A 27,584-nucleotide genomic window follows, 5' to 3' on the forward strand; every position below is an offset into this window, starting at 1 on the left:
TCCATTTTTTCTTATTTTTACGTGAATGTGGCAACATTTCAGCGTTGACGTGAAATTTGAAAAATAATCAAAAATTCATACGTCATGCTCACACCACCGTGGCACCGTGCACCTGTCTCTTATTTAGGAGTGAGAAAGTTGGCAACCCTAGCAAGCCCACTAGTTGAAACAAGGAGTTTTGTCACTTCTGCCGACTCAAAATGACATCACAGCTACTCAGGGCTCAGGTAACGACCAATCACGGCTGACCTGTTTTCTGAAGCTGAGCTGTAATTGGTCGTTATTTGAGCCCTCAGGGCATTTTTGATGTAATTTTCAGTTGACAAAAGTGATAAAATGGCCGACCCCTGAAATGGCTAAAAACTGGTGGATTTTGCTACATATTCTTGAAAAAAATATGTTTGGGTTGATTTCCACTTTAAGGATTTCACAAGAATTTGTGGTGGTCAGAGCCCCTGTAAACCACAAGAAAATATTGGCCCCTGCACTGAACAGCAGCCGAATCCCATCTCTTTATTCAGAAATAAAAACAGGAGCTGCTGTAAGCTGACCATGTGATATGTTCACAATTTGGGCCTTGACACAGGAGTAGAAAGCGGAGGGAACAATTTTGGCTTGTAAAAATAGATTATCTTTATCATTACAGTGTCATAAAGAGAAATAATGTTACTAGTTTAGTTGTAAATTAACATTTTTGCATATTTTGAAAAGCTCGAGGTATATAAAACAAATTTATTAGTAGCAAATGTCATTTTTAGTATATGCCATGGGCCGCTTAAGAACGGATGACGGGCCACAAATGGCCCAGGGCTATAGTTTGGACACCAGCACTAGAGTTTCAACAACCGGCAATTATTTATTGCTATAGGCTGCAATAATATTCCAGTTTTATTAATATAAGTGAATCCACTATATTTTAAAGGTCATTAGGACTGGCAGTTTCTCTCACCACACCCTGTTCTAGTAATCATGACAATTTCCCTGCTATTTTGCAGGTCACTGCTAGAGGATTCGTCCCATTGTTGCAGTTTGCCTACACTGCTAAGCTGTTACTCAGCAAAGACAACATTCAAGAGGTCATCCGCTGTGCCGAATTCCTGCGCATGCACAACCTAGAGGATTCATGCTTTCGTTTTCTGGAAGCTCAGCTGCAGAGTGAGGACCGCTTGCTGCACTGTCACAATGTGGCTGCTGAGGGCATCAACTCAGAGAATGAAAGCATGCAGTCAGAGGCCGAAAGGCCCTCCTCCCCAAGGATACGACGTGCTGATGATCTTGCCACCTTTCAGTGCCCTGGTGAGGATCGGCTAGCAGTGACTGTACCTAGTAACTTCGCAGACGGCCGATTGGACTTTGATCGACGCAGAGGATCGGACCTGCCACGATGCCCCAAGTACAGGAAATACCAGTGGGCTTGCAACAAGCACAATAATGATTTCTCTTCAGACACCAGTACCTCAGGTTTTCCTAGCACAATAAAAAAGAACAGCATTCGTGGGGAAGTATCATATCAGGACAGGTTGCCTTTGGCTGAGATCAAAGTTGAACAACAGACAGAGGAAGAGGCCATCTCATTGTGCCTCTCAGGGGATGAGCAGGACATAAGGGATAAGGATAGTGTCTCAGCAATGGAGATGGATAATCCTGTGTCTTCAGAAATAATCAAGACTGCATCCTGCGTCCGAGCCTTATTCCAAAAAGGAGTGGAGCGCTCCAATCCGCCCAATACATCACAGCAGCTATTTGCCAACAGGCTTGTCTGTCCCCAGGACAAAGTTAACTCTCAGGGAGATCACAAAAAAGACTTCAGAGCTTTCGCTGGGGAGTTAAGTTTGTCTTTAATATCCCCAAAGAACAATGAGAATTTCACTGCAGGTCTGTCCCTTAAGTCCACCTCCTGTGATGAAATCTGCAAACAGGAAGTTGAGCTTGATCGACAGAGTGTCATTTTTTCCTCAGGAGCCTGCAATCGCCTCGGAACCCCAGCACATTCCTACCCTGGTGGGAATTCTTTTGAAATAGAGCTTTCTGAGCACATACCAAAGGGAATGTGTCATGGAGCCAGTCAGTCCCTTCCAACCTCCCAAGCCTATTCTCCCAACACCACCTCCGCCGAACCCCAACTACTGTGCCGCCCACAGCCAAACACCAGCTGCCCGGTTCCAATAAAAGTTTGCTCACGCTCACCGTCTTGTGAGACACGTACCAGGACATCCAGCTCCTGTTCGTCATACTCATATGCAGAGGATGGCAGCGGAGGCTCTCCATGTAGTTTGCCCCAATTTGAGTTCTCTTCCTCGCCTTGTTCCAACATGGCCCGCTGCCTTAATGTTGACCAGCAGGAGCACAATGTAGGGGATGTTGTTTTTAACCAGGGGCAACCCAAGATAAAATGTGAACAGTCATATGGCACCAATTCCAGCGATGAGTCAGGTTCCTTCTCAGAGGGAGACAGCGAGTCCTGCGCTGTGCAAGAGCGTGGCTCAGAGGTGAGTGCAAATCTGCATATGCAGTCTTGAAACCATCATTTACCAGAGAGCAGGATACCTTATATATAAGAATTGTGCACTCTAAAAACAGTTGGGTAAAAAAAAAGAAAGAAAAAAAAAGGGCCAAAAAACACCCACCCCAACTTCTTTGGTTAAATGAATAACCTAAAAAGTTAAGTCAAATTAATAATCCACAAAAAAACATTTGAGTTGTTTTTTACAACATCCCAATTTGTGTGGTTGTTTTATATAATCAAATTTTTGGGATCAAATAAATAACTCAGAAAGTTGGGGTGGTCCCTTTTTGACCCCACATGGGTAACTTTTGACCCAACTGTTTTATAGAGCGTGTTTTATTAATCTGTACTTTAATTGCTCGTATAATTCGAGGATTGATCTGCTACTTACAAATGTTTGGTCAATACTTTACATTAATACAGTATAGCATACTACTTTGTATTTGAGAAGCATCCACACAGCACTGAAGTCACACAAGGGACTCTGATAAGTTGGATAGGATACTAATAGATAGATAGATAGATTGATCTAAAAACAGTTGGGTTAAAAATAACACAATTTGGGGTCAAAAATGGACCAATCCACTACTTGGGTCAATTTGACCCAACTTTCTGCGTTGTTTATGCAGAAAATCACTCAAAGAATGGGTAGTTTCGTACAAAACAACCACTAAAATTTGACTGTTTTGTAGAAACAAAAATGCAAAAAATGCAAGAAAGTGGATCAAATTGACCCAATTAGTGGATCGGTCCAAAATTGTGTTATTTTTAACCCAACTGTTTTTAGAGGGATATGTCCCATTTTACACCTATAATTTCACTTTCTTTTTGTAATGATTGGAACCAGGGCGTTGAAGTAGCAATGAGAACTGACCATATAAAATTGCACTCAGCTCAACTCAACTTTATATAAAAACAACCACAGCTGTATACAAAGTGCTATACATAAAGTAAAAATCAGATACAATTAAGACAATAAATTAAAAATATGAAAAACAGTAAACACAACAAAACTAAACCACTAAAACAATGTCAAGTCTCATGCTTAGCCGAATTCCAAAAAATAAAAAAGTGTTTTAGATGAGTTTTAAAGATGGACAGAGTGTGGGATTGCCTAACGTTGAACGGAAGGTCATTCCAAACGAGAGGAAGGAAAAAGCGCAATCTCCTCTTAGACCTCAGTACCTCCAGTGGTGTCTGGTCCACTGACCTGAGGCACCGGACATGTGTGTGAGGTGGAAAAGCTCGGAGAGGTTTGTTGAGGCAAGGCCATTTAAAGAATAAAGAATAGGAAGGCCTTTATTGATCCCACAGTGGGGAAATTTTCAGCGTTACAGCAGCAAAGATATAGGTCACATAGGCGGCGGCATAATGTAGCCGTGAATGTATAACATTAACAGCAAACATTCAGAATCAAATCCAATGTAAATATACACAGTAACCATGTGTATACACATGTATATATACACCAATATACATCTACATATAAAGTTCAAGATTAAAAGACAAAAAAAAAATCTCAAAATGAACTCTAAAATGTACAGGGAGTCAGCGAAGAGAGGCCAGAATTGGAGTTTTGTGCTCCCTCTTATGAGATCCACTTAGGGGGCAAGCAGCAGCATTTTGGACCAACTGGAGACGCTTGAGAGAGGACTTGTTGGCGCTCACATAATTAACAGTTTGGGAATACCGGAGGATGCAGGAATAACACATCAAACTCAGTCTTTTGTTTGGCTTGCAACACAATCATCACTACTAATGTGAATGAGGTGCGGCCATTTATTGGAATGCGCACCTGTGTGTAACCCCGCCCACATCCCCCAAAGTAGGTCACGTCAATTAAGAACAATTTAACAGTCCAACACCCCCACTTGTTCTTTGGTTGACATGGGTACAACACAATACATCAAATAGACAACAATTTTCTATATACACGCATACAAACATTTAAATGCCTAATAGAAAAATCAAAAATGCATTCGTCCTCATTTTAGTTACAGGTTTAGTAAAAATATATGCCACCAATCTACCTGTAGGACAGTAATGAATTATTATTTTACCATCGTCAAGGACAGATCGGACAAAATGATATTTAATATCAATGTGCTTGCACCACTGACTTCTAACTGGGTTCTTTGACAGGACAATAGCACCTTGGTTGTCTTCAAAAATAGTGACAGGTACATACTTTGATCCTTTGTCCATTCCAGAAAGTAAATGTACAAGATAAAGACTTTCTTGTGCAGTAACTGACAAAGCCATGTACTCAGCTTCACATGTGGATAAAGCAACTGTGGGCTGTTTCTTAGACTTCCAAGAAATAATAGCTCCACTTCCAGACAAACTAAAGCAGTAGCCAGTCATGCTACGTCTGTCATTCTGATCAGCTGCCCAGTCTGCATCACAAAAGGCTACAAGTTTTAAGTTGGCATGTTTCCTGTAGCACAATTCCAGATCCACAGTGTCTTTTAAATATCTCAACACATGTTTTGCTGTCACCCAATGTTGTTGTTTTGGTTCAACAAGATACTGAGACAATTTACTCACAATAAAACTCAGATCTGGTCGCGTCGATGTCATTACATAAATTAAACTGCCGATTAGTTCACGATATTTCTTTAAACCAACAAGTTCACCCTCACTGTCGAATTTCATTTTCATTTCACACTGTGTTGATCTTGCTTTGCAGTGAGTCATGCCAAATCTCTCCAAAATCTTGGTAATGTATCTCTTTTGATTCATTTTTTTCCCCCTTGTTTCTGGGCAAAATCAATACCAAGGAAGTGCCTCAGTTTCCCAAGATCTTTAACTTTGAATTTAACTCCGAATATTTCCTTTACACTTTTAAGTATTTGACAATCACTCGCTGCAAGAATAAGATCATCTACCCAAATTACCAATATGATCTTTTCATTGACAGATTCTTTACTGTAAACACAATAATAGTAAACTATATTTTGAACAAAACCATTTTCAATTTGGTAGTCATGAAGCATTTTATTCCAATTTCGTCGATATTGCTTCAGGCTGTACAGTGACTTGTTGAGTCGCCACACTAATTTTTGTCCCGTTTTTTTACTTAACCTCAAACCCTTCAGGCTGCTCCATATAAATTTCACAATCTATTGGGGTATGCAGATATGCAGTTTTAACATCAATCTGATCTAGTTCTAGATCGTACTGAGCTGCAAGCTGCATGAGCACACGTACTGAGGTCATATCAGCAGTAGGTGAGAACGTTTCATTGTAATCAATACCAGCCACTTGGCTGTAACCTTTCGCCACATACCTAGCCTTGTAAATTGTCTCAATCGGATTTTCTTTGACAACATAAACCCATCTACCCCCCACTGCATGTTTACCTTCATGTAAAGATGTTAGTGTGAAGGTATCATTTTCTATTAGAGTGTCCATCCCTTCTTTCATAGCTTTAAACGACTTCCGGCGCCGCGCGAGTGGCAGCCCGCTACAGTAGCTCCGGCTCATCGGTGAGCCTTTTCGTGTGTTTTTGTTCTTTAATATTACTCTACCTCATACCTTTTTCGTATAATTGATAGTCGTAACTTGCGTAGCAATGGACACCCAAACTGCGGTATTCTTGCTGCTGCTGATTGCTATTTTTTGCGCGATCGTGTCCGGCGACTTGGCTCGGAGCCGAGCCCCCATTGTTTACAGCCGGAATCAGCTGTTAGCACTCCGTGCTAACCATGCGCCGGCTCCCGGGGCGAGACCCGATATCCCCCGTGAGCTGAGGAGGAAGAGACGGGGATCTCGTGCGGGGGTTAAACGCCGGGAAAGGAGGAGACGATACCATCCCGTCCTCCCGTCTGTTATCATGGGGAATGTTAGATCGCTCCCCAACAAGATGGACGAGCTAGCGGCGCTTACCCGGCACGAGAGGGACTTCCGGGAGGCTAGCCTGATGCTATTCACGGAGTCGTGGCTAACAACGCTAACGCCGAACGCGGTCGTAGAATTGGACGGCTTCCAAATCATACGCGCGGACAGGACGCTGGAGAGTGGAAAGAGGAAAGGAGGAGGGCTGGCTGTGTTTGTGAACGATAGATGGTGTAATCCTGGGCACATCACGATTAAGGAGCAGCTTTGCAGCAGGGATATTGAGCTGCTAGCTGTTGGCATGAGGCCATTCTACATCCCGCGAGAGTTTAGTCACGTGATCGCGGTGACCGTCTACGTCCCACCAGCTGCCAGCTGCGACACAGCCTGTGATGTCTTGACTGCAGCAGTGAGCAGGCTACAAACACAGCACCCAAATGCCCTGGTACTCATCTCTGGTGACTTCAATCATGCCTCCCCTTCCTCCTCTCTGCCTTCATTCACACAGTATGTCACCTGCCACACCAGAGACAATAAAACACTGGACCTTTTCTATGCCAACACCAAGGAGGCATACACATCACTGCCCCTCCCCCCGCTGGGCAAAGCTGATCACAACCTGGTGGCTCTCCAGTCTGTGTACAAACCTCTGGTCCGCAGGCAGCCAGCTGTGACCCGCACGGTTCAGAGATGGTCTGGAGAGGCCGAGGAGGCCTTAAAGGACTGCTTCAGCACAACTGTGTGGGAAGTATTCAGCGATGCTCATGGGGAAGACATTAGTAGTCTAACGGACACTGTTACAGACTATATAAATTTCTGCATGGAGAACACCATACCCACCAGGACAGTAAGGTGTTTCTCCAACAACAAACCCTGGATCACACCAGACATAAAAGCTCTCCTGAAGGAGAAGAGGAGGGCTTTTGCGTCAGGCAACATAGAGGAGCGGAGGACTGTGCAGCGCCAGCTGAGGAGGAGGATCAGAGAGGGGAAAAGGTCCTACAGGAAGAGGATGGAGGAGCAGCTGCTGCAGAATAACGCCAGGGGAGTCTGGAGGGGCCTGAAGACCATCTCAGGCCACGGACAACCCAAGACCTGGACTGAGGGGGACCTGCAGTGGGCAAATGAGCTGAATCTCTTTTTCAATAGGTTCGATCAGATGCCTGCCTCCACTCAGTCTCTCCTGCTGCAGTCTCCACCTACTCCTCCTGCTGGGCGTGTCACCCCCTCCCCTCTTTTCTCCACAGACTCCAGCTCCCAGCTACACCAGATAGCCACCACTCCTTCCTGTCCAGCCTTGGCCTTCACAACATCTCAGGTGAGGAACCAGCTGAAGAAGATGAAGGCGAGGAAGGCAGCGGGTCCAGATGGCATCAGCCCCCAGCTCCTCAAATCCTGCGCAGACCAGCTGTGTGGAATTGTCCAGCACATGTTCAACCTGAGCCTGAAGCTGGGCAGGGTCCCCCAGCTATGGAAAACATCCTGCCTGGTCCCGGTGCCAAAGACCCCCCACCCGAAGGAGCTCAACAGCTTCAGACCGGTGGCGCTGACGTCTCACCTGATGAAGACCCTGGAGAGACTGGTCCTTGTCCACCTGCGCCCCCTGGTGAGCTCCTCAATGGACCCACTCCAGTTCGCATACCAGCCTGGCATCAGTGTGGATGATGCCATCATCTACCTCCTCCACACTTCACTCTCCCACCTGGAGAAGGCGGGGAGCACTGTGAGGATCATGTTCTTTGATTTCTCCAGTGCTTTCAACACCATCCAGCCCACCCTACTGGGAGACAAGCTGGAGCGGGCGGGGGTGGCGCACCACCTCACCACATGGATCCAGGACTACCTCACAAACCGGCCACAGTATGTGAGAACACAGGACTGTGTGTCTGACGTGCTCCTCTGCAGCACGCGGGCCCCACAGGGAACTGTCTTGGCTCCCTTCCTGTTCACCCTCTACACCTCGGACTTCAACTACAACACCCCTACCTGTCACCTGCAGAAGTTCTCTGACGACTCTGCGATTGTCGGCCTCATCACAGGCGGAGATGATCGGGAGTACAGAGAACTTACTCAGGGTTTTGTGGATTGGTGCCAGCAGAACCGCCTCCTGATCAATGCGGGGAAATCCAAAGAAATGGTGGTGGATTTCGGTAGGCGCCAGCACTCTTCACCTGCACCAGTGAATATCCGGGGAACAGATGTTGAGAGAGTCTCAACTTACAAGTACCTGGGTGTTCATCTGAACAATAAACTGGACTGGTGCGACAACACAGACGCCCTCTATAGGAAGAGTCAGAGCAGACTCTTCCTACTCAGGAGACTGAGGTCTTTTGGGGTTCAGGGGACACTCCTCAGGAACTTTTATGACTCGGTGGTTGCATCGGTCATCTTCCAGGGAGTGGTCACCTGGGCAGGCGGCGTCTCGGCCCGGGACAAGAAGCGGCTGGACAAACTGGTCAAGAGGGCCGGCTCTGTCCTGGGCTGCTCCCTGGACTCTGTGGACTCGGTGGGGGACAGGAGGATGTTGGCCAAGCTGTCATCAATGCTGGGCAACCCGGACCACCCCCTCCAGGGCACCCTAACAGCACTCCACAGCACCTTCAGTGACAGACTGTTACACCCTCGCTGTGCAAAGGAGAGATTCCGCCGTTCCTTCTTGCCTGCTGCTGTCAGACTCTTTAACAAGAACATTGTGTAGTCTCTACAAACTGGCGGTCATTAGTGCAATTGTGCAGTCCTGCACCTGAGCTCGTATCGTGCAATACCCAATATTCCCCACTACTGTAATACCGTGCAATACTCAACATTCCCCACTACTGTTAGTCTAGTTTTATTTTTATCCAATGCTGTTCCTTACATTTCACTACAGCACTGCAGCACTGTCACTTAGAGTATTTTTTCCTCTGTACTATGTACAGGCCGAAATGAGTGTTCCTCATATTTTTTATGTAGATGTAGGTTGGTGTGTATACACATGTGTATATACACATGTTACTGCGTATATCTACATAGGTTTGATTCTAAATGTTTGCCGTCAATGTTATACATTAATGGCCACATTATGCCGCCGCCCCTGTGTGACCTATATCCTTGCTACTGTAACAACGAAAATTTCCCCACTGTGGGATCAATAAAGGCATTCTTATCTTATCTTATCTTATCTTATCTTAAACCACTCCTCTGATTTTGAAGATCTCAAAGCTTCCTGTAACGTCAAGGGTACATCACATGTCACACGATAACAATAATCAATATCTGTTGATGCTTCACCTTCGAATTTGGCTTCATAATCATAGTCTGTATAGTATTGAGGGCATCTCCTGTCTCTCTTTGGATTACGAGAACTATGGCCTTTTTCATCATTACTTTCCAAGTTGGTATTAGACTCACATTCCTCCATTTTTACATTGAACAAATCAATTTTTAGCTGCTGAATTTCAGCTTTCTTTCAATATTCAAAACAGTCATAAATGTCTTCATCTGTCTGAGTATCACATTCATTAGTATTCTTTGTGACAAACTTAACCAGTCTGTTTTTCAATACTTTGCTTGTCTTTGGATGAAAGACTAAAAACGCAGGACTGTTTTTGTTGTATCCAACAAATATTCCCTTTTCACAACGTGTGTCTAACTTTTTCTTGTCATATTTGTATGCAAAATATTCAGAGCCAAATGCTCTCATTTTGGACAAGTCAGGTTTCTTTCCATTTAGCACAAAATATGGGGTTTGTTCAAGTCGTCTGTTAAAGCATCGATCTCTGCTCATAGCAGCAGTTTGTACTGCATATGTCCACAACTCTTTTGGGAGTTTGCTCTCAATTAACATACATCTTGCCATTTCAAACAATATCCTCCATGTCCTTTCTGCAGTCCCATTCTGATGGGGTGAATACGGATGGCATGATAGCATTTTGACTGAGCAGTGACTGAAACACAGATGATGTAAATTCTGTCCCATTATCTGACCGTATGCACTTAATCTTTCCTTATGGGGCGACATCTGCTATGAATCTCTCTGTGGCTTTGGCTGTGTCACTCTTAGATTTAAAAAAAAAAAGTGAACATAGCTCCTGAATAGTCATCGGTAAAAGCTGTAGCAAATCTAAAACCATCTTTGCCTGTTGGCTCTATAGGTCCAGCCAGGTCTACATGAGCTAGTTCAAGTACCGTATTGGCTCGAATATAAGACGGTGTTTTTTGCATTGAAATAAGAGTGAAAAAGTGGAGGTCGTCTTATATAAGGGGTCTAGACATTATACCCATTCACGATGCTTGATATCATTGAAGCGAATGATGAACTTGACTCCGCAGGCCAAAGCAACCCCTGTCATGCGAGCATGACGTGCTATGGGAGGAGCCAGAGGATGGGATTAAGGACAGCGACACTGAGCACAGCGAGGCAGATAATTGTTTGTGAGGAGTAATGTTCTGTCATAATAGATCTCAGCTACTCTCAAGTTGAACCAGTTTGCATTATTTTATTGCAATGTTTTTCCTTATTCAGATTTGTTTCAAGACTACAGTTAGTTAGACTTCACTTTGATGGTTAATGCAGTTATTGCAATTTTGTTGTTTGATCACAATAGATTGGTTTATTTACATTTCAAAAACCAGAAGCCATTCATTTATGAATGTGATTGCACTTTAGTTTACGTATTTAAATGTTGAGATATTAAGATTTGAATGAGGCAAAATAACATGCCTTTTCTCTCAAATATATTGTTATAATCATTTGTTTCAGATGTACTGTAATTATTTTTTGTATAAAAATTAATTTGGTGTTCAAAAAAATTTTTTTCAAACTTGAGTCTTGAAAAAGAGGGGGTCGTCTTATAATTGGGGCCGCCTTATATTCGGGCCAATACGGTATGTCAATAGGTTTTACATCAGGATGTGTATTTCTGCTTTGTGCAAATTTACCTTTAATGCATACTTCACATTTCAATTTGCACTTCTCACTTTTCTCTTTAATTGTCATACCTTCTGTAACACTTTCCAGATTCAATACGTCATCATAATTACAGTGACCCAATATTTTGTGCCATGTTTGGACGTCATAACACACATAACACTCATCCATGTCACTTTGAAAAGTACTTAAATAAACAGTCTATCTTGTGTGTTAATATCAAAAGACATACCATTTTTATGGATGAGTCGATTCTGTCCTTCTTTAAAAATAACTGTTGCTCCTTGCGCTGTCGTTGCTTTGACCGAAAAAATGTCCTGGACGAATGATGGGATGTAAAGCGCCTCCTTCAGGATGATGTCGACAATGCGGCCTTCGCTGTTTCTTATGCGCCCGTTGGCGGTGCCTTTCTTCAGCGCAATTCCGCTGGCCCGCTGGTCGCTCCCGAGTCGACCATAAGGCCCTTCACCTTCATTGTGCTGACGGACTCATCCAGCTGCACTTTGAAAGCGAACGTATGGTCCTCTTCGTCCAATGCTTGCTTCACTTTGTCCCGCTTTCTCCGCCGGCAATTTGCGTCCTTAGGTGTGGCGCTTTTGCAGAGGCTACACCACTGTCTTTGCTCTCTGCACTTGCCAGCTGATGTGCACTCCGCGGCTTTGTACCCCTTTTGGCCACAAGTGAAACAGGTGAGTTTGGCGCTCCAATTGTCTCTTCCTTTCACCTTCATCACATTGTCTTCCCCCGAGCGAGAAGCTCCAAACTTCTCTGTGCTCTCATAACTTCTCAGTTTTATTTTAAATTCAGAAAAACGTAACTTTTCGTCGCTCTGTGTAATATGAACAGACAATGGCTTGAATGCGTCAGGAAGGCCCTTTAAATCACTGCAGTCAGCAAACTGTCACTCAACGTCTCTCCTGCGTTACGCAGCGCTGTGATGGCAGTCTCTGCACGGATAATGTAGTCTGTAACACTCTCATTCATCCCCTTTTGGATAGATGTCAGCCGTGTATACAAACTGATTATGCGCAGCTTTCCTTTACCTGCGTAATGGTCGCGCAGGATCTGCAGCGCTTTTCTACCATCATCGGCGGCTTGTCTCATAACAAGAGACAAACTTTTGTCATCCAAAAGCTAAATTAGAACTGCGTACGCTTCTTCATTCTTACTGGCGTCTTCTTCAACATCATCAGCGTCCGCATCAGGGGCTTCATTCAGAATAGTAGTCTTGAGGTCTAGCAGACACAAATGTGCCAGGAACTTTGTTTCCCACAGTTCATAATTCTTTTAATCTCCATCAAAATATAAACGGTTCCATCGGCTCCCAAACTCCCAAATGCCCATAACCTGTTGGCGCTGCCATAATTAACAGCTAGGGACTGCCGGAGGACGGAGGACTAACACATCAAACTCAGTTTTTTGTTTGGCTTGCCACACGATCGTCACTACTAATGTGAAAGAGGTGCACCCATTTACCCATTGTGCACTTGTGTGTAACCCCGCCCACATCCCCCAAAGTAGGTCACATCAATTAAGAACAATTTAACAGTCCAACAGGACTGGCTGACTCCAAAATAAAGTTAATTACAGTAATCTAGCCCATATAGCACCATCAGAAATCTATGTATTTCCAGTTAAGACCCTCCATCCATCCATTATCCATACCGCTTATCCTCACAAGGGTCGCGGCATGCTGGAGCCTATCCCAGCTGTCTTTGGGCAGTAGGCGGGGGACACCCCGAACTGGTTGCCAGCCAATCGCAGGGCATACAGAGACAAACAATCACACACACTCACAATCACACCTAGGGGCAATTTAGAGTGTCCAATCAACTTACCATGCATGTTTTTGGAATGTGGGAGGAAACCGGAGTACCCGGAGAAAACCCACGCAGGCACAGGGAGAACATGCAAACTCCACACAGGGAGGCCGGAGCCGGGATCGAACCCACGACCTCTGAACTGTGAGGCAGACGTGCTAACCAGTCGACCACTGTGCCGCCCCAGTTAAGACACTTTATTTGATGTTCTACAATATATCCATCAATTTTTTTTCTCAGCCCCCCATATATCAGTGAAGCCTCCCTTTAGCCCCGGGAGGGAAAAAAATCCTGTAGCCATCTCTGACTGAGAGACGTTTGTAATATTTTATCCCATTGTTAAATTAAGAAAAATCTCCTAAATCTCTTTGTACTTTATCTCATCTCTTGAACTTTGTAGTTGCACCTTTTCTTGTGGGACATGACGGCATACAGTATGTCAGCTTTTATAGGTCCTCTAACACCACACAATATTCTTGTCAAACTTATGTTGATGCACTAATTATTGGAGAACTGCTTACAACTAACTGCCCAGATTCCTAGCCTGGAGTAGTTTTGTTTACCTTTTTGATGTTACGTTCTGTAGTGGACCTGTTGTTGTGATCACGAGTAAGTTAGTGTTAATAATGTATTTAGTGCACCGTAAGCAGTGAGAATCAGAGTTTCAAATATTCAAAATTTTGTCACAAGTGTCAAAATGCTGTGTTGGCTGTTTGAATGTTGCTGCCTAAACAGCATTGTGATAAGTATCCTTTGAGAGGTGTACCTTTTATCCAGTGTTGTGTTGTGCACTTGCATATTGGTCCGTATGTCCTTCTCTTTTAGAAAATTACACATACACACAACTATACAAACATGTGCACAGAGAGAATTGAATTAAGGAGAAATAACTCAAAGACTGTCTCTGAATTGGCAGACTAGTAGGGTGCTCCCTTATTTTCGGAAGGGGGATCGGAGAGTGTGTTCCACCTACAGGGGGATCACACGCCTCTACTGGTAAGGTCTATTCAAGGGTGTTGGAGAGGAGGGTTCGTCAGGAAGTCGAATCTCGGATTCAGGAAGAGCAGTTTGGTTTTCGCTCTGGCTGTGAAACAGTGGACCAGCTCTACACCCTCAACAGGGTCTCGAGGGTGCATGGGAGCTCGCCCAACATGCGTTTGTATTCTGGGAGAAGGTATTCGACCACTTCCCTCAGAGAGTCGTGTGAGGGATGCTTCGGGAGTACGGGGTACCAAATCCCCTGCTACTGACTTTTCATGTTCAATGTCAGAGTTTGGGTCACATTGCTGGCAATAAATTGGATTAATTTCCAGTTAGACAAGAGATGGGTACACCAGGAGCAGGTTGGCAAAACGTGGTATGATAAAGATCAGAAAGTTGTGTGGTTGTTAGTGTTGTTCACAAGGTACATCGCAAAACGCTTGTAGTAGATTTGCAGCCCCAATCACGTTCTCGGTGCGATGTAATTTAAAAGATGACTGCAAGATAAATGTAAGCATTTCAGCACACGCTTTTGTGGGACGAAAGAAATTCACATGACTGCATGACCGGGGTGTGTTATGAGTGTTTTTTTTTCAGCCACATTTCAGCCCCGAAGGATAATTTGAATGCTAAGCCTTGCCATTGAAGACATCAGTGAATACTAAAAATGTACCATTTTGTCCTGCTAAACTACTAGTATTGAGCTTAACAAATAAATTCTCACTCTTAAGTCAATAAGTCACTCTTTACTTAATGGCAAGAAACATGAAATGGAATTTGTGAGAGGAAGTGACAAGTGACAGTTACTGTGTTAGTGATACCACCATGTGCACTACTCTCATTATGATCTGGGATAATTGGAATTAGGGGTGGGCGATCTGGCAAAAAATATCAGATCACGATTTTTTAAAAATAAAATCACAATCACAATTCTTTTTTTACATCGTTTTTTTTAATACTAATTTGCACATTTCTGACCATTTTCCTCACGTTAAACATATAAAATATATTTAAAATGTGTATAAAACTCAAAGAAAAATAACATTTTAAGTCAGCTAAGCTTTCTGAACAGGTTTTAATTTGAATAGTGACATTTTTTATCAAAATGTGCAGTGAATGTAAACATAAAAGGTAACATAATGCAACCATAAAAACACTGCTCGTAACGCAGGTCTAGTACTTTGAAGAGTCTTTTAAAGCCTTGTTTTCCACTGTTTTAATGGCAATCATGTCTTCAGCAAGGTAATAAAACTGCCTTAGTTACTTCTTTACACTGCTTGTTTGTTTTTTCATATGGTTCTTGTTAAATGGCTGTGTTACCGTGGGTTGCGTTAGCTTGGAGCTAGCAGCTGCCTCCGGCTACCAATGGTCTGCTCTCCGTTTGCATTGGCTGTCGGCGCTGACGTCCGAACCGAGTACCTGCAAACTTTGCAAACCACTGGTTTGCGCTTTCTCCTCTGAGGAAAAGCCAAACCAAATCGACACTGTGGATGTGGAGTTTCTTTTTGGGACCAACTCTGCTTCGTGGTGACTTTCCGCTATAGCTCCCAGCTGTATACAAACAAACAGGGAGGTGGGGAGTGTCATGTGCGGTGCACTGTGTGAGCTGTGATTGGTTGGTATACGTGTCAGCGGCTTTGCGCCATCGAGCTAAACTGTTTAGAATGTCCCATGTAGACGATCTAACGATCTTTCGGCTTTATGAGATCGTGAACACGTTAAACCGCTTAACGATCTAATATCGTCAAATTTATGCTGAATTTCACACTGAATATTTTACTCTGTTTACTGGGACCAAATGTAGTCTTTTTAGAGTCAAATGTACTCTACGACATTTACTGTGTATATTCAGAAACCAAAACAACGGCCATCTTTTGTAAGATGACAATTTTTAAAGTAGTTACTCAATGTTCACAATTTGGGCCGTGACGGAGAGCAGAAAGTGGAGGGAACCATTTTTGCTTTGAAAAATGTATTATCTTTATCACCACAGTGTTATAAAGAGAAATGTTCTTACTAGATTAGTTGTAAATAGTTTTAATTTTTGCATATTTTAAGCATGTAAAACAAATTTATTAGTAGCAAATGTCATTTTTTAGTAAATCTTATCTAGTGGGCCTCAGGCAGCCTGTGCAGGTAAAGTGAAAGTGTGGAGCATTTCCTAAGGCTTCTTTATACTCCCGCTTCGGCGCGGGCAACAACTTCCGCATTGCATCACGTGACCAACGTGAGTGCATGTTGTCAACAGGTCTGCATCAAATGGGGTAGCTACGTTAAAGTACAGGTTTAGTGGAGATGTCTTACTTACTGAGTGTGATTCAGGTGGACATTTTATCTGTCAAGTAATTAAATACAATGACTTAAAAAAAAAAAGGTCTGCGACACATGCCGCGCACACATCAGAAATTGTTGCTACGTATACGACGCCGGGCGCATTCTCTCTCGTGATTGGTCCATTATGTCACATGTTGCAATGACACTTATGCCATGTACACTTTTCCCCAGCTCAGTTCTTTGAGGGCAGCCTACACACACACGTACCACGTTTGACGCCACCTTCATGATTGATTGTGCAATACAATTAAATGCATCTAGGTCCCTTTGTTGCAGCAGGCACGATATCCATTGTTATCGCTTTCGTTTTGATCATTGCTCGGCAGTAAAAACATTGACCTGAATTGGCCAGAAAAGGCGAGATGAAATTTCGCCCCGCGGTGTCCTCGTCCAGTATTAGCCGTGGGTTGTGTGCGAATACAAAAAAAGGTATGAAGAAGTCTATACTATCCTCTCCGCGCTCTTCCTCTTTTGATGGACTTTGTTCTTCGTGAGCTGCAGACTCTGCCATAGGGAACGAAAGGTAGAGAGAGAGCGCTGGAGCTCCTCTCATGGCTGCCAATTCATTTGGCTGTCTTCCTCCAACTCTTTGTTATGTCTCTACTCCTTTCCTTGCTTTTTAATCTACAGCTCCCTGGTTAATGCAGATACTGCTGGGGTGGATCAGCTTATGATGTGATTATTACAAGGTTTGCCATCACCGGCAGTAGAATAATATATGTCACACACTACCAGTGATCATTTTGTTTTGCATCTACAAACATGTTGTATGCATGTTACTAGCATTTGCAAATATCCATGCCTACAGAAATTATTTCAGGAAGACATTGATTTAAATCAGGTTGACAAGTTGTTGCCCATCCTCCACCTGCTATGTTGGCACATTTCCAGGTGCTAAGCAACAGATGGAGTCATCTTGGATCATCCCAATGCGAGAACACAATAGTGTACTGTGCTTGTTTCAGGAAGGCTTACCAAGGCCTAAAATTATGACATGGACCGGTGGAATTTTGCCATCCTGTGGTCATTTGTCTTACTGCATGTCATATTTGCTTGATACTGTTGTCTCTTGCAAGTGATTTCCGGCAACCACGGTGCCATGCCACTTAGGTGTAGTGAGATTTCATCAGGGATGTGGTGGGAAATGATTTATTTTTCCATTTAATTCGTCAGAAAATTATTATTTATTAAATGCAAACCTATAAAATCTAATTTGTTCATCAAGCTATATGCCAGCAGTTCACTGTAGAGTGACAGGCAGAATAAGTAAATCAGCGGTGGCTGAACTATAGCCCGTGGGCCACATCCAGCCTGTTGCTATTTTTAATACAGCCCACCAATTGTCCTTGTCCAAATCATGAGCAGAATTTTTCCTGCGTGACTGCATTATCTTTGCCGTGTAATACCTACCGTCCCAGCAGGTGGTGTATTAGGCACATTGATACACTGACTTGATTTTTACAGGTGCTGGCCTACTCTCTGCTACTTCGCTGTAACTATCCACAACAATGAGTGGGCCAAAAAAGACAATGATCAATGTCAAGTGTTTCATAAGGAATGGACAACTTTTCTTAGCAGTTTTTGCTTTTATTTAATATTAATTTAATGGTTTATTATGGAGAACCCATTTGTACTATGATACCAAAGGGGCACACTTTATGTTGATGATTATATTTTATGTGCAAAAATCTTTATTTATAATTATTTTTTACGTTATTTTTATTACATCTGTTTATTTCCAAATCGTTCAGCAGATACCACTACTAATGGAGTTCCAAAGCTTAATAAATCAGACACTGATGGCACTGTTTTAAGGTTGTTTTTTTTTCTTTTCATCCAAAAATGCTTTGCACTGGGGAATGGTGTACTTGGCTGAAAATATATTCCACAGGGGGTACATCATTGAAAGAAAGTTGAGAACCACTTACCTAAAGGACTCTCCTCAGCTTTTAATTTTTATTAGAGGAATTAATGACGGTTTTGTTGTTATAATTAGGAAAAACACATTTTACGATTACAAGCGGTTATTAAAATTACATTCTTTACACTTTAAAAATGTCAACATTATTTTGTGCACATCTGCACACTCATATTAGACGTTCTTAGTCAGAACTCACAAAATATATACATAAGTGGGAAATATATTATTGACAGTGGTTTATAATGATACAATACACCCAATATGTACAGTATATGAAACCCGGACAAGTTGAGACAAACATTAGAAAACTGTTACCTTGAAAACCTCAAGTAATGGAAGAGTAAACCTTAGAGCAATTTAGCTCAATACTTTCAGTAGTTACATTTATTATGGAAGATGATAAAAAGTATTTTCAATCAAATAAACAAAATGCCTCTATTTTTTAAATTTGAAACAAAGTAATGACAATCATTTTGCAAAATAATTACACAGTTTCAGTTCAGAGGATTCATTGTGTGAAGACATTCACCTTAGTATACCTTTATTATTATTATCATTATTATTATTATTGTTACTAGATTTTACGCCGATATGATTGTTTGCATCGAAATCAGTCGATATAAATCTGTGATGACATTAATGTCCTAATTTGCACCATCTATCAATGACATCATTGATCAACTCCGCCAATTAAGCCATTATAGCAAACACAACTCCGGGGTCGCTCTGTGCTAGCATTTATTTGAGCCTGAAAAGCTCATTTACTATTTTTAGCCTCTTGTGTTGTGGGAACGGAAAGACATGCACTGGGAGGTAGAAGTTCTGCCTCCACCCCCTCGACCACCCACTCACAAAGTAATAGCGTTCTTGTAGTTTGGGAGTTTTTTTGACTGCAAAAAGTCTTGGAAACCATTTTATTCACAGAAAAAAAACAATAAAAATTTGCTACAGTATGTGTTATTTATTTAATTTTAACATCTCTTTCAATCAAAAATAGCTTCATTACCCAGCGTAAGTTACGCAAACTTCCGACCAAACTTTCAGCTAATCACAGATGTCGACAGTAATACTGTGTGATAACCTGAGAGGCCCATATTTCTGGTGCACCATTTAGTCAAGGTTTACTGTGCATCTCTTACTATATGCAACCCATAAACCCAGATTTCACATATTCATCAGATTTTGCTACACTGCAGAAGATAATTCAATCTCTCATACCAACTCAGTGTCAGTATTTGTAGTAGATGGTGCCAAACCTCATTCTAAAACATGAAAAGAAATAAGTTGAATTATTGTTTTGCAATAATTATAGTTAGTTTTAGTTAGTTCTCAAAATGTAGTTTCAGTTAGTTTTCGTCTTTTTAAAAGCATTTTCTTTTTTATTTCGTTAACAAAAATGTTTTTTTGTTGTTGTTTTTTTCAATTTTAGTTTTAGTTATTTTCTTAGTTTAGGTCAACTAAAATAACCTTGGCTCTGGTTTTGAAGTTCGACTTCTGGCCGCGTCTTGCATGGCGCACAACCACGGATGTATTTGCTGTTTTCTTTTGTGAATGGCATTAATGTTCAGGTCGGGGCCCCTCTAGTGGCCAGCGGTCACTAAGCAGCTGCTTAGTCTGCTTATAGGTTGAGCCGGCCTTGTGTACTAATCTTCAAATTTGGAGTACATGTCTCTCTTCCGAACCCAAAGAAGCACTGGCCGCAGAATTAGCTTTAATTCAGACATCTTCTCCTATAGCTTGTTATTATTTGAGTCATTATGGTCACACTGATTAGCTTCTTTACTATTGTTTTTGGTCCTTTAACACTGGCCTTGCACTGTGGGTCAGAGACAGGAGAAAATTGTGTATTCTACTGGCAGATAGGGTAATTGCATTTAACTTCAAGTTATTTTCAGATGTATTGTATTATCACACCTTTTATTTAAAATATGATTTTGTGATAACCAACATGTCTGTATGTGAATTTTACAGGTGAAGCTACCTTTCCCTGTTGATCAAATCATAAATCTTCCACGGAATGACTTCCAGACCTTGGTGAAAATGCACAAACTGACGTCAGAGCAGCTTGAGTTCATCCATGATGTGAGGCGAAGGAGTAAGAATCGCATCGCTGCCCAACGCTGCCGCAAAAGAAAGCTTGACTGTATCTTGAACCTTGAGTGTGAGATCAGAAAGCTGGTGAGTCCATCTTCTCCAACACTGTTGTCTTTGAGGATCACCCCAAATCAGCCATTTTTACAGCTACAGTGGAGGTTTGAGCTATGAACGACCCTTTTTACGAACCTTTCAAGTTAGGCACCAAATTTTTGTAGAAAATATGCCTCTAGTTACATATGCCCATCGTCTCATGCATCTCAGCATGGATGAGATGGATCAGTGCTGTGCTTCTGGCACAATTTAGCCATCATTGGCTCTGTGTGAGGGCGGCACGGTGGTCGACTGGTTAGCACGTCCGCCTCACAGTTCAGAGGTCGTGGGTTCGATCCCGGCTCCGGCCTCCCTGTGTGGAGTTTGCATGTTCTCCCCGTGCCTGCGTGGGTTTTCTCTGGGTACTCCGGTTTCCTCCCACATTCCAAAAACATGCATAGTAATTTGATTGGACTCTCTAAATTGCCCCTAGTTGTGATTGTGAGTGCGGATGTTTGTCTTTGTGTGTGGGCCCTGCGATTGGCTGGCAACCAATTCAGGGTGTCCCCCGCCTACTGCCCGAAGACAGCTGGGATAGGCTACAGCATGCCCCGCGACCCTTGTGAGGATAAGCGGTATAGATAATGGATGGGTGGATGGCTCTGTGTGTTAGGCTGAGCCTTTACTACACTGTGCATAACTCACTGCGATAGTTGTGCTGTTTTTTTTTCTTAACTCTTAATTAAATCTCAGAATGATTTAAAGGTTAGGGTTGGCTTTAAACACCCCAAAAGTCCACATAAAACTTGATGGTTCCTCAGCAGCAGCAAATAGAAAGCTGTATCCAGAAGCGCTTACACACACACACTTTTTCCAATTACAGTTTTCACAACTGCCACCTACACTTCTGGTTAACGTGGCACAAACATTTGACTGTATGTTTGGTGTTTACAGTATTTATTGTAATAGAGTGTCTATTTATATTAATAAAATAAAACAAAACAAAAAATCAACGTCTGCAAGCGGCAGCAAGCTATTGTGTGCAGCCCGAAGTTCCGCCCACACACACGTTTCTTCCAATCACAATTCTAACAACGGCTGCCGTAACTTCATTAATGTTGTTAATGTTAATGAAAATAAGACAAGGATGTTTTTGTGTCAAAAAAATCAAATTAAATAAATAGAAAATGGATCAAAGAAAAACATCTGAATAAGATTGCTATGCTATTTTGGAAGGAGACACTTCAATGGAGGAGCTGTTGTCCTTATCCCATGCGTTAACACTTCATAGTGAAGTATATATTTTCAGTTATTTTTATGTTCCACTGTTTTTATTTTCAATCACAAACCGATTAAAATGAGAAAAAAAAGTCAATTGTTGCTCGACTTATGCTTTCCTGGATGTGTAGCAGCAGTGGCAAGAACAACAATAAAACTAAGTATGACGGATGGGGATGAGCGGTCTGATGAGCTGAAATTTGTGGAAGAACTGGCTTTTGCAAAAACGTTCTGCTATGACAAGTTGCTGGCTGAAGGCTGAAAGTAGAAGCACTCACTCAATTTATACCAGATTCTCAGACAACATAAGGAAATCAAGGACTGGCCAGAATCAGGGTACAGGTATTTATTTCATAGTCACATTGGTACATTTATTCCCCCCCACCTCCAGGAAAAAAAATCAAAAACAATCAGAACTTTGGAAAACCGAACACAGTGGTACCTCAACTTACGAACTTAATTTGTTACGTGACCCCGTTTATATATTATATATAAATATATATTATATATAAACATTATATTATATATTATATATAAATATATATATATATATATATATATATATATATATATATATATATATATATATATATATATATATATATATATATATATATATATAAAAAATCCATCCATCCATTATCGATACCGCTTATCCTCACAAGGGTCGCGGGGCGTGCTGGAGCCTATCCCAGCTGTCTTTGGGCAGTAGGCAGGGGACTAGGGGCAATTTAGAGAGTCCAATCAACTTACCCTGCATGTTTTTGGAATGTGGGAGGAAACCGGAGTACCCGGAGAAAACCCACGCAGGCATGGGGAGAACATGCAAACTCCACACAGGGAGGCCGGGGCCGGGCTCGAACCCACCACCTCTGAACTATATATATATATATATATATATATATATATATATATATATATATATATATATATATATATATATATATATATATATATATAATATATATATAATATATTATATATACGGCACGGTGGTCGACTGATTAGCGCGTCCGCTAATATATATATATATATATATATATATATATATATATATATATATATATATATATATATATATATAACTATTAGCGCTGTGGGAGGGTACGACTGTAGGAATCTGGTAGTTATTTAGTCAGTTCTCGAGTACTATTATTATCGTATAGCACCACCTCAGTAGAAACTATATTGCCATGTGATGCAGCAGTATGTGGTGTGTACGGCTATAATCTAAATGAACAGCAATCTATATTATTATTACCTATATTCCTCGAAAGGGTGATGGCGCCTTCCCAGTTAGGGTGAAGGCCGTCCACCTTAAGCAGGTCCATGACTGACTTAACTAAGCACCAATTTTGTTTTGTTCACTGGTCATTTTGCAAATGTTGGACTCACTGATTGTCAGTTGAGCTGGCCAAGTGGAGACAGGAGATGGCAGGAAATAATTGGAGGAAAAAAATTTAAATTTAAAAAAAGAGAAGAAAAGGAAAAAGCTGGTCTCGCATAGGATTAGTGGGTCTATTTCAAATCCCTATTTACAGATCACTGGAGAAAGTTCAGGGAGCCTAGTGTGGCCAACAAGTTTGTCGGGCCTGGCAGCAGCTCCGACCACTATGAAGTCGTTGCACCTGTACAAAACACACGACACCGGAGATCGCTGGGTGCTCAGAAACAAAAGCGAAAGATTCTTGAAAGAAAAGAAACATGTCGGCAAGGAAAACTGGGTTGGGGGGGGGTCCAGCCGCGCTCAAGTGGCCAGGAAAAAAGAGCGGAGCAGGTGGTGTAAAACATGGTTGCAATATCATGTTAAATAATTCTCAAAATTGTATACACATGAGAGTACACATTTTTTTATGGTCTGTTCAGTGACTCACGAAAAGACCTTTGCAACTGCCGCTTTGCTCCTTTTGAGTGTCATGTGACTGGAATGCAAGGATCTTGGCATGGGGGGGACTACCAGTGTCATCTTGATGATGATGATCAAAGTTTCTTGAGGCATGTAAAGGTGTTCACTGGCGATATCTGTAACACGGGCGTCCGTCAGTGACAGACCGGTCGGTCAGTCTGACGGAATGTCCGCCTCTGCCTGGGGCCCCAGCGACAACAACAAACGCATCAATGGCTAACCATGTCTGCAATCTGAAAGTGCGACCTTCCCCTCACCACAACCCACAATATTAGAGGAACTAATTCAAACATGCGCTATTGATAAGAAAGCATTTTCAAGACTATTTATATCCAATACCCAGAGCTGGACACTTGACCCTTTTTTGCCGGTCCGGCCGCGACCCTCCACCCTTGACCTGGGTACCCTTCCGGCCGCGCCCCCTGCCCTTATTCATAAAAATAATCACCCCACGCCGCGTTCCAACCCCACCCCCCCGACCCCCCAAAAACGTGTCCGTGATTGACGCCGCCGCGGGAGGGATGCTAATGGCAGAGGCTTTTTAAGGATCATTAGCTGGCTAATTTACTATTCAAACCCGCTGTGGACACACTTCAAACATGCTTCAAAATGCAACTCAACTGCGTGTGATTACTTCCATTGCGAGCCCCGGGGTTAGTTTGGTTGTATAATTATTTGGGTCCGATCGACGGCCAGAAGTCGCAGTCAACAAGTTACTTATTTATTTTTGGGGGGCGTCGCTTCAAAAAGACAGCGACAACAATGGATATCGTGCCTGCTACAACCATAAAGGAACCGAGATGACTAGACTATGCATTTAATTTCATTTCCAAACTAGTTTGCTTTGCAGCAGCAACAAGCTGCATGCTGCATTCTCTCCACCTCTCCGTGTGGGAACATCGCAACATGTGACATAATGGACCATCAGAGCAGCAACAATTCCTGATGTGTGTGTGGCATGTGTCGCAGACCTGTTGCCAACAGCACAATGCGTCGGTCATGTGAATCAATGCGGCAGTTGTCGCTTGCGCCGACACGGGAGTAGAAAGAAGCCTAAAAAAAACCTTTCACTGAGTAGGCTGAGATGAAATTTGGCTGCCTCACGACCACGACAAACGCATGAGGGCCGATTAGTGGGCCGGACTAAAATCCACTTCAGACCATGCTTAGTCCACCATTTTTAAAAATTTGTCACCGACGCCGCCCCCCCAAAAAATGGGCATTCGGCCGGGCAGGAGGGTCCGACTGGTCCAGCCCAGGGACGGACTGCCCAGCTCTGCCAATACCCATGGTATATCTGCAAGCTACAAACCTGAACTTGCTTCAAAACTGCAGGGTGTTCTCCCTAGACATAATAATAATAACAATGATTATAATTAATGAATTTTGTTTATAATGCACTTTATATTTAAACAGTCTCAAAGTGCTGCCTTTTTATGGCATTAATTGAGGCAACAAACAAAAATGTGGACCGCTTTCTCAATGTACTCTTCAAATGCAATTTTTAGTATCAATATTTTTCTGTACCCATTAAAATTTATCAGAATGCACAAAATGTGACTTTTAAAAATAATATTCACTGTGTGTATTTAATGCCTCCATTACTATTTTCTGCCTTTATATTTTATGTTTGAAAATCTCTCACTGTTTGGACAAGATATATACTTGTTTATACACTGCTATTTAAAAAGAATCAGCGTGCACCCTACCGCTCTGCAAAATCTGGGTTAATTGACTGCAGTCATTTTAAGCATAGCCTTGGGGGTCATTTTTGGATCATAACCCCAGCGATAAACAAAGGCTGTCATGGTTATAGAAAATGAATGGATGGTTATATCACAGTGCGGTGAATTGTTTATGTATAAATTGTTGTTAACAAAAGTTGAAGTCAAGTATGTGTGTGCATTTTTACAAACAGGTGTGCGAAAAAGAGAAGCTGCTTACGGAGAGGAACCAACTGAAGGCTTGTATGGGAGAACTATGGGAGAACTTTTCCTGCTTATCCCAGGAGGTGTGCAGGGATGTCCAGCTGAGCCCCGAACAGGTTCAGTCATTGCACCACTATTGCCCAGTCCTCCGACCCACCATTTCCACTGCCAGCAATCATGCTGCCTACGACCCCAGGCCATGTAACAGACCCAGCACCACCAGCGCCAATCTCGCCGTCTGTTTGGACTCCGCCACACCTGAAACAAACATTCCTGCTTCTCCCGGCCCTTTGGAGATCAACTCAGTCGGAAACAGGGAAGACAAAGATGTGGACGGCCAATACATCAGCTTGTACGCAGATTCAGGGCAGAGCATGGAAAAATACGGTAATCAGACAGTCACAGTTGATTTCTGCCAGGAAATGACAGAAAAATGTACAACTGATGAGCAGCCACGCAAGGACCCTACTAATTAATGATTTTTCGAAAAAATTTTCATGTTTAATGTTTTTATTATTATTATTTAATCATACTCATTTGACAAACCCTCTTTTAGGGTCATTGAGATGCCGAGCTTCTGCCAACGTTCACTAAAAACAATGTATGCATTTGTTTTTCATGATTTCTTTTTGGTGAACAGTTGACACTAAAGTTGTCTTAATAGCAGAAATACTGTTCACAAAGTATTCTCTTACAGAATGTGAGAGCTTCTCACTAAATCCTTACAATGGTGCTATGGCCCCTGGCAGCAGCTTTGAGAGTGAGGGAGCGTGGCTTCATGTCTTCATGTGTCACCCAGAACACAAAAAGGAACCTCAGTGGACAAAAACAACGATTTTTTTCTATTTTAGCTGGCTTTGTTGGCGTGTTCCCCTTCTTTCTGCAACTCGGGCTCCATCAGTCTTCTCTACCTCTCTCTGCCTCTGTTTCATGCATCTTCTCTTGCTTTTTGCTGTAAGTGACCCCTTTTTCATCTACAGCTATTCGAAACTCAGGAAAAAAAAATCCTCTGAATGTTAAACATAATTCATGCAAAATGAGAATACAGATTTTATACATGCGGAAGTTCTCATGTGATTAGACTGTAATGTGTTTATGCAAAAATGTCTCGTGATTCTGTACAGGCTGTAAACTGATCACATTCCTTTTTTGCCTTCTTAAGCTCTCAATATAAAGGTTTTTGCTGGCAGATACATATTTTCTCTCTATAACCAGCAATACCATTCATTGTTTGGACATTGATTTTTTTGCTTGTTTGACAAAATGTATATAGTGTGAGCATGATTACTGTATCAATGACTTTGTGCAGATGCAGACTTCGATGGTTTTTTTTTTTTCCACCAAGGATACAGAAAGCATCTTATTGCTTTGGGAAAATGCTGGCTTTTGCCATCTCATATAGTGAATATTCCCCCCAACATGGTGGGTGCTCTTAATTCTCAGGAAATCATCTTAACAGACATGCATACAGGTCGATAGAAACATTTTGTGGCACAAACATGTCCAAATTTAGGCTCCACGCCATGCCATGCCATGCCATGTCATGTGTACACATGGAGCTTAAATGTACATGTTATAAATTTGTATTAAGTCAGCTCTTCTCTTTTATCTCAATAGTTAAAGTGAATGAGGTTTTAAGGAAAAATGTTTTGTGTTTTAATGGATCTTGTTCTTCATAACAGTATTCGAAGAAATTATTTGCATACACTGTGGTTTGTGTTTGAGATATTTTTTAGTATTTCACATTCTTGAATGTATGAAGGAGTATTTGGGCCACAGTGTAAATAAAAAATACAACATGATTAAAGTTGTAGCTTGATGAGAAAATAGTTGTAATATTACAAGATAAAAGCTGTAATTTTACAAGACCAAACTTACAGTATTATCTTCATATAATATAAAAATAACATTGTTAAGATGACGACTGCTCAAGATCTGGTCAAGTTAGACTTTAGAATAACTTTCACAAACATTAAAATTTTGGTTTTCATTAGATTGACAAGTTGAATGATGGAACACATTTTTTTGGGATGTTCT

General features: G+C 42.0%; 1 protein-coding gene across 5 annotated transcripts in view; it reads left to right on the forward strand.

Annotated features, from left to right (window-relative positions):
- The window catches only part of bach2b (BACH transcriptional regulator 2b), an 88,134-nt gene extending 60,875 nt beyond the window's left edge, over nt 1–27,259 (forward strand). For all 5 annotated transcript variants that reach the window (XM_086019089.1, XM_086019087.1, XM_086019088.1 and 2 more), the window contains 3 exons: nt 996–2,489; nt 20,280–20,486; nt 25,538–27,259. In XM_086019089.1, coding sequence (XP_085875215.1) covers nt 996–2,489; nt 20,280–20,486; nt 25,538–26,023 — 2,187 coding nt within the window. In that variant the 3' untranslated portion in view covers nt 26,024–27,259. The remainder of the gene's footprint in view (nt 1–995; nt 2,490–20,279; nt 20,487–25,537) is intronic.
- The last annotated feature ends 325 nt before the right edge of the window (nt 27,260–27,584 follow it).

This window comes from Filicampus tigris, chromosome 20 (genome assembly GCF_054856515.1).
Source record: "Filicampus tigris isolate MCC_2025a chromosome 20, RoL_Ftig_1.0, whole genome shotgun sequence".
Taxonomy (NCBI): domain Eukaryota; kingdom Metazoa; phylum Chordata; class Actinopteri; order Syngnathiformes; family Syngnathidae; genus Filicampus; species Filicampus tigris.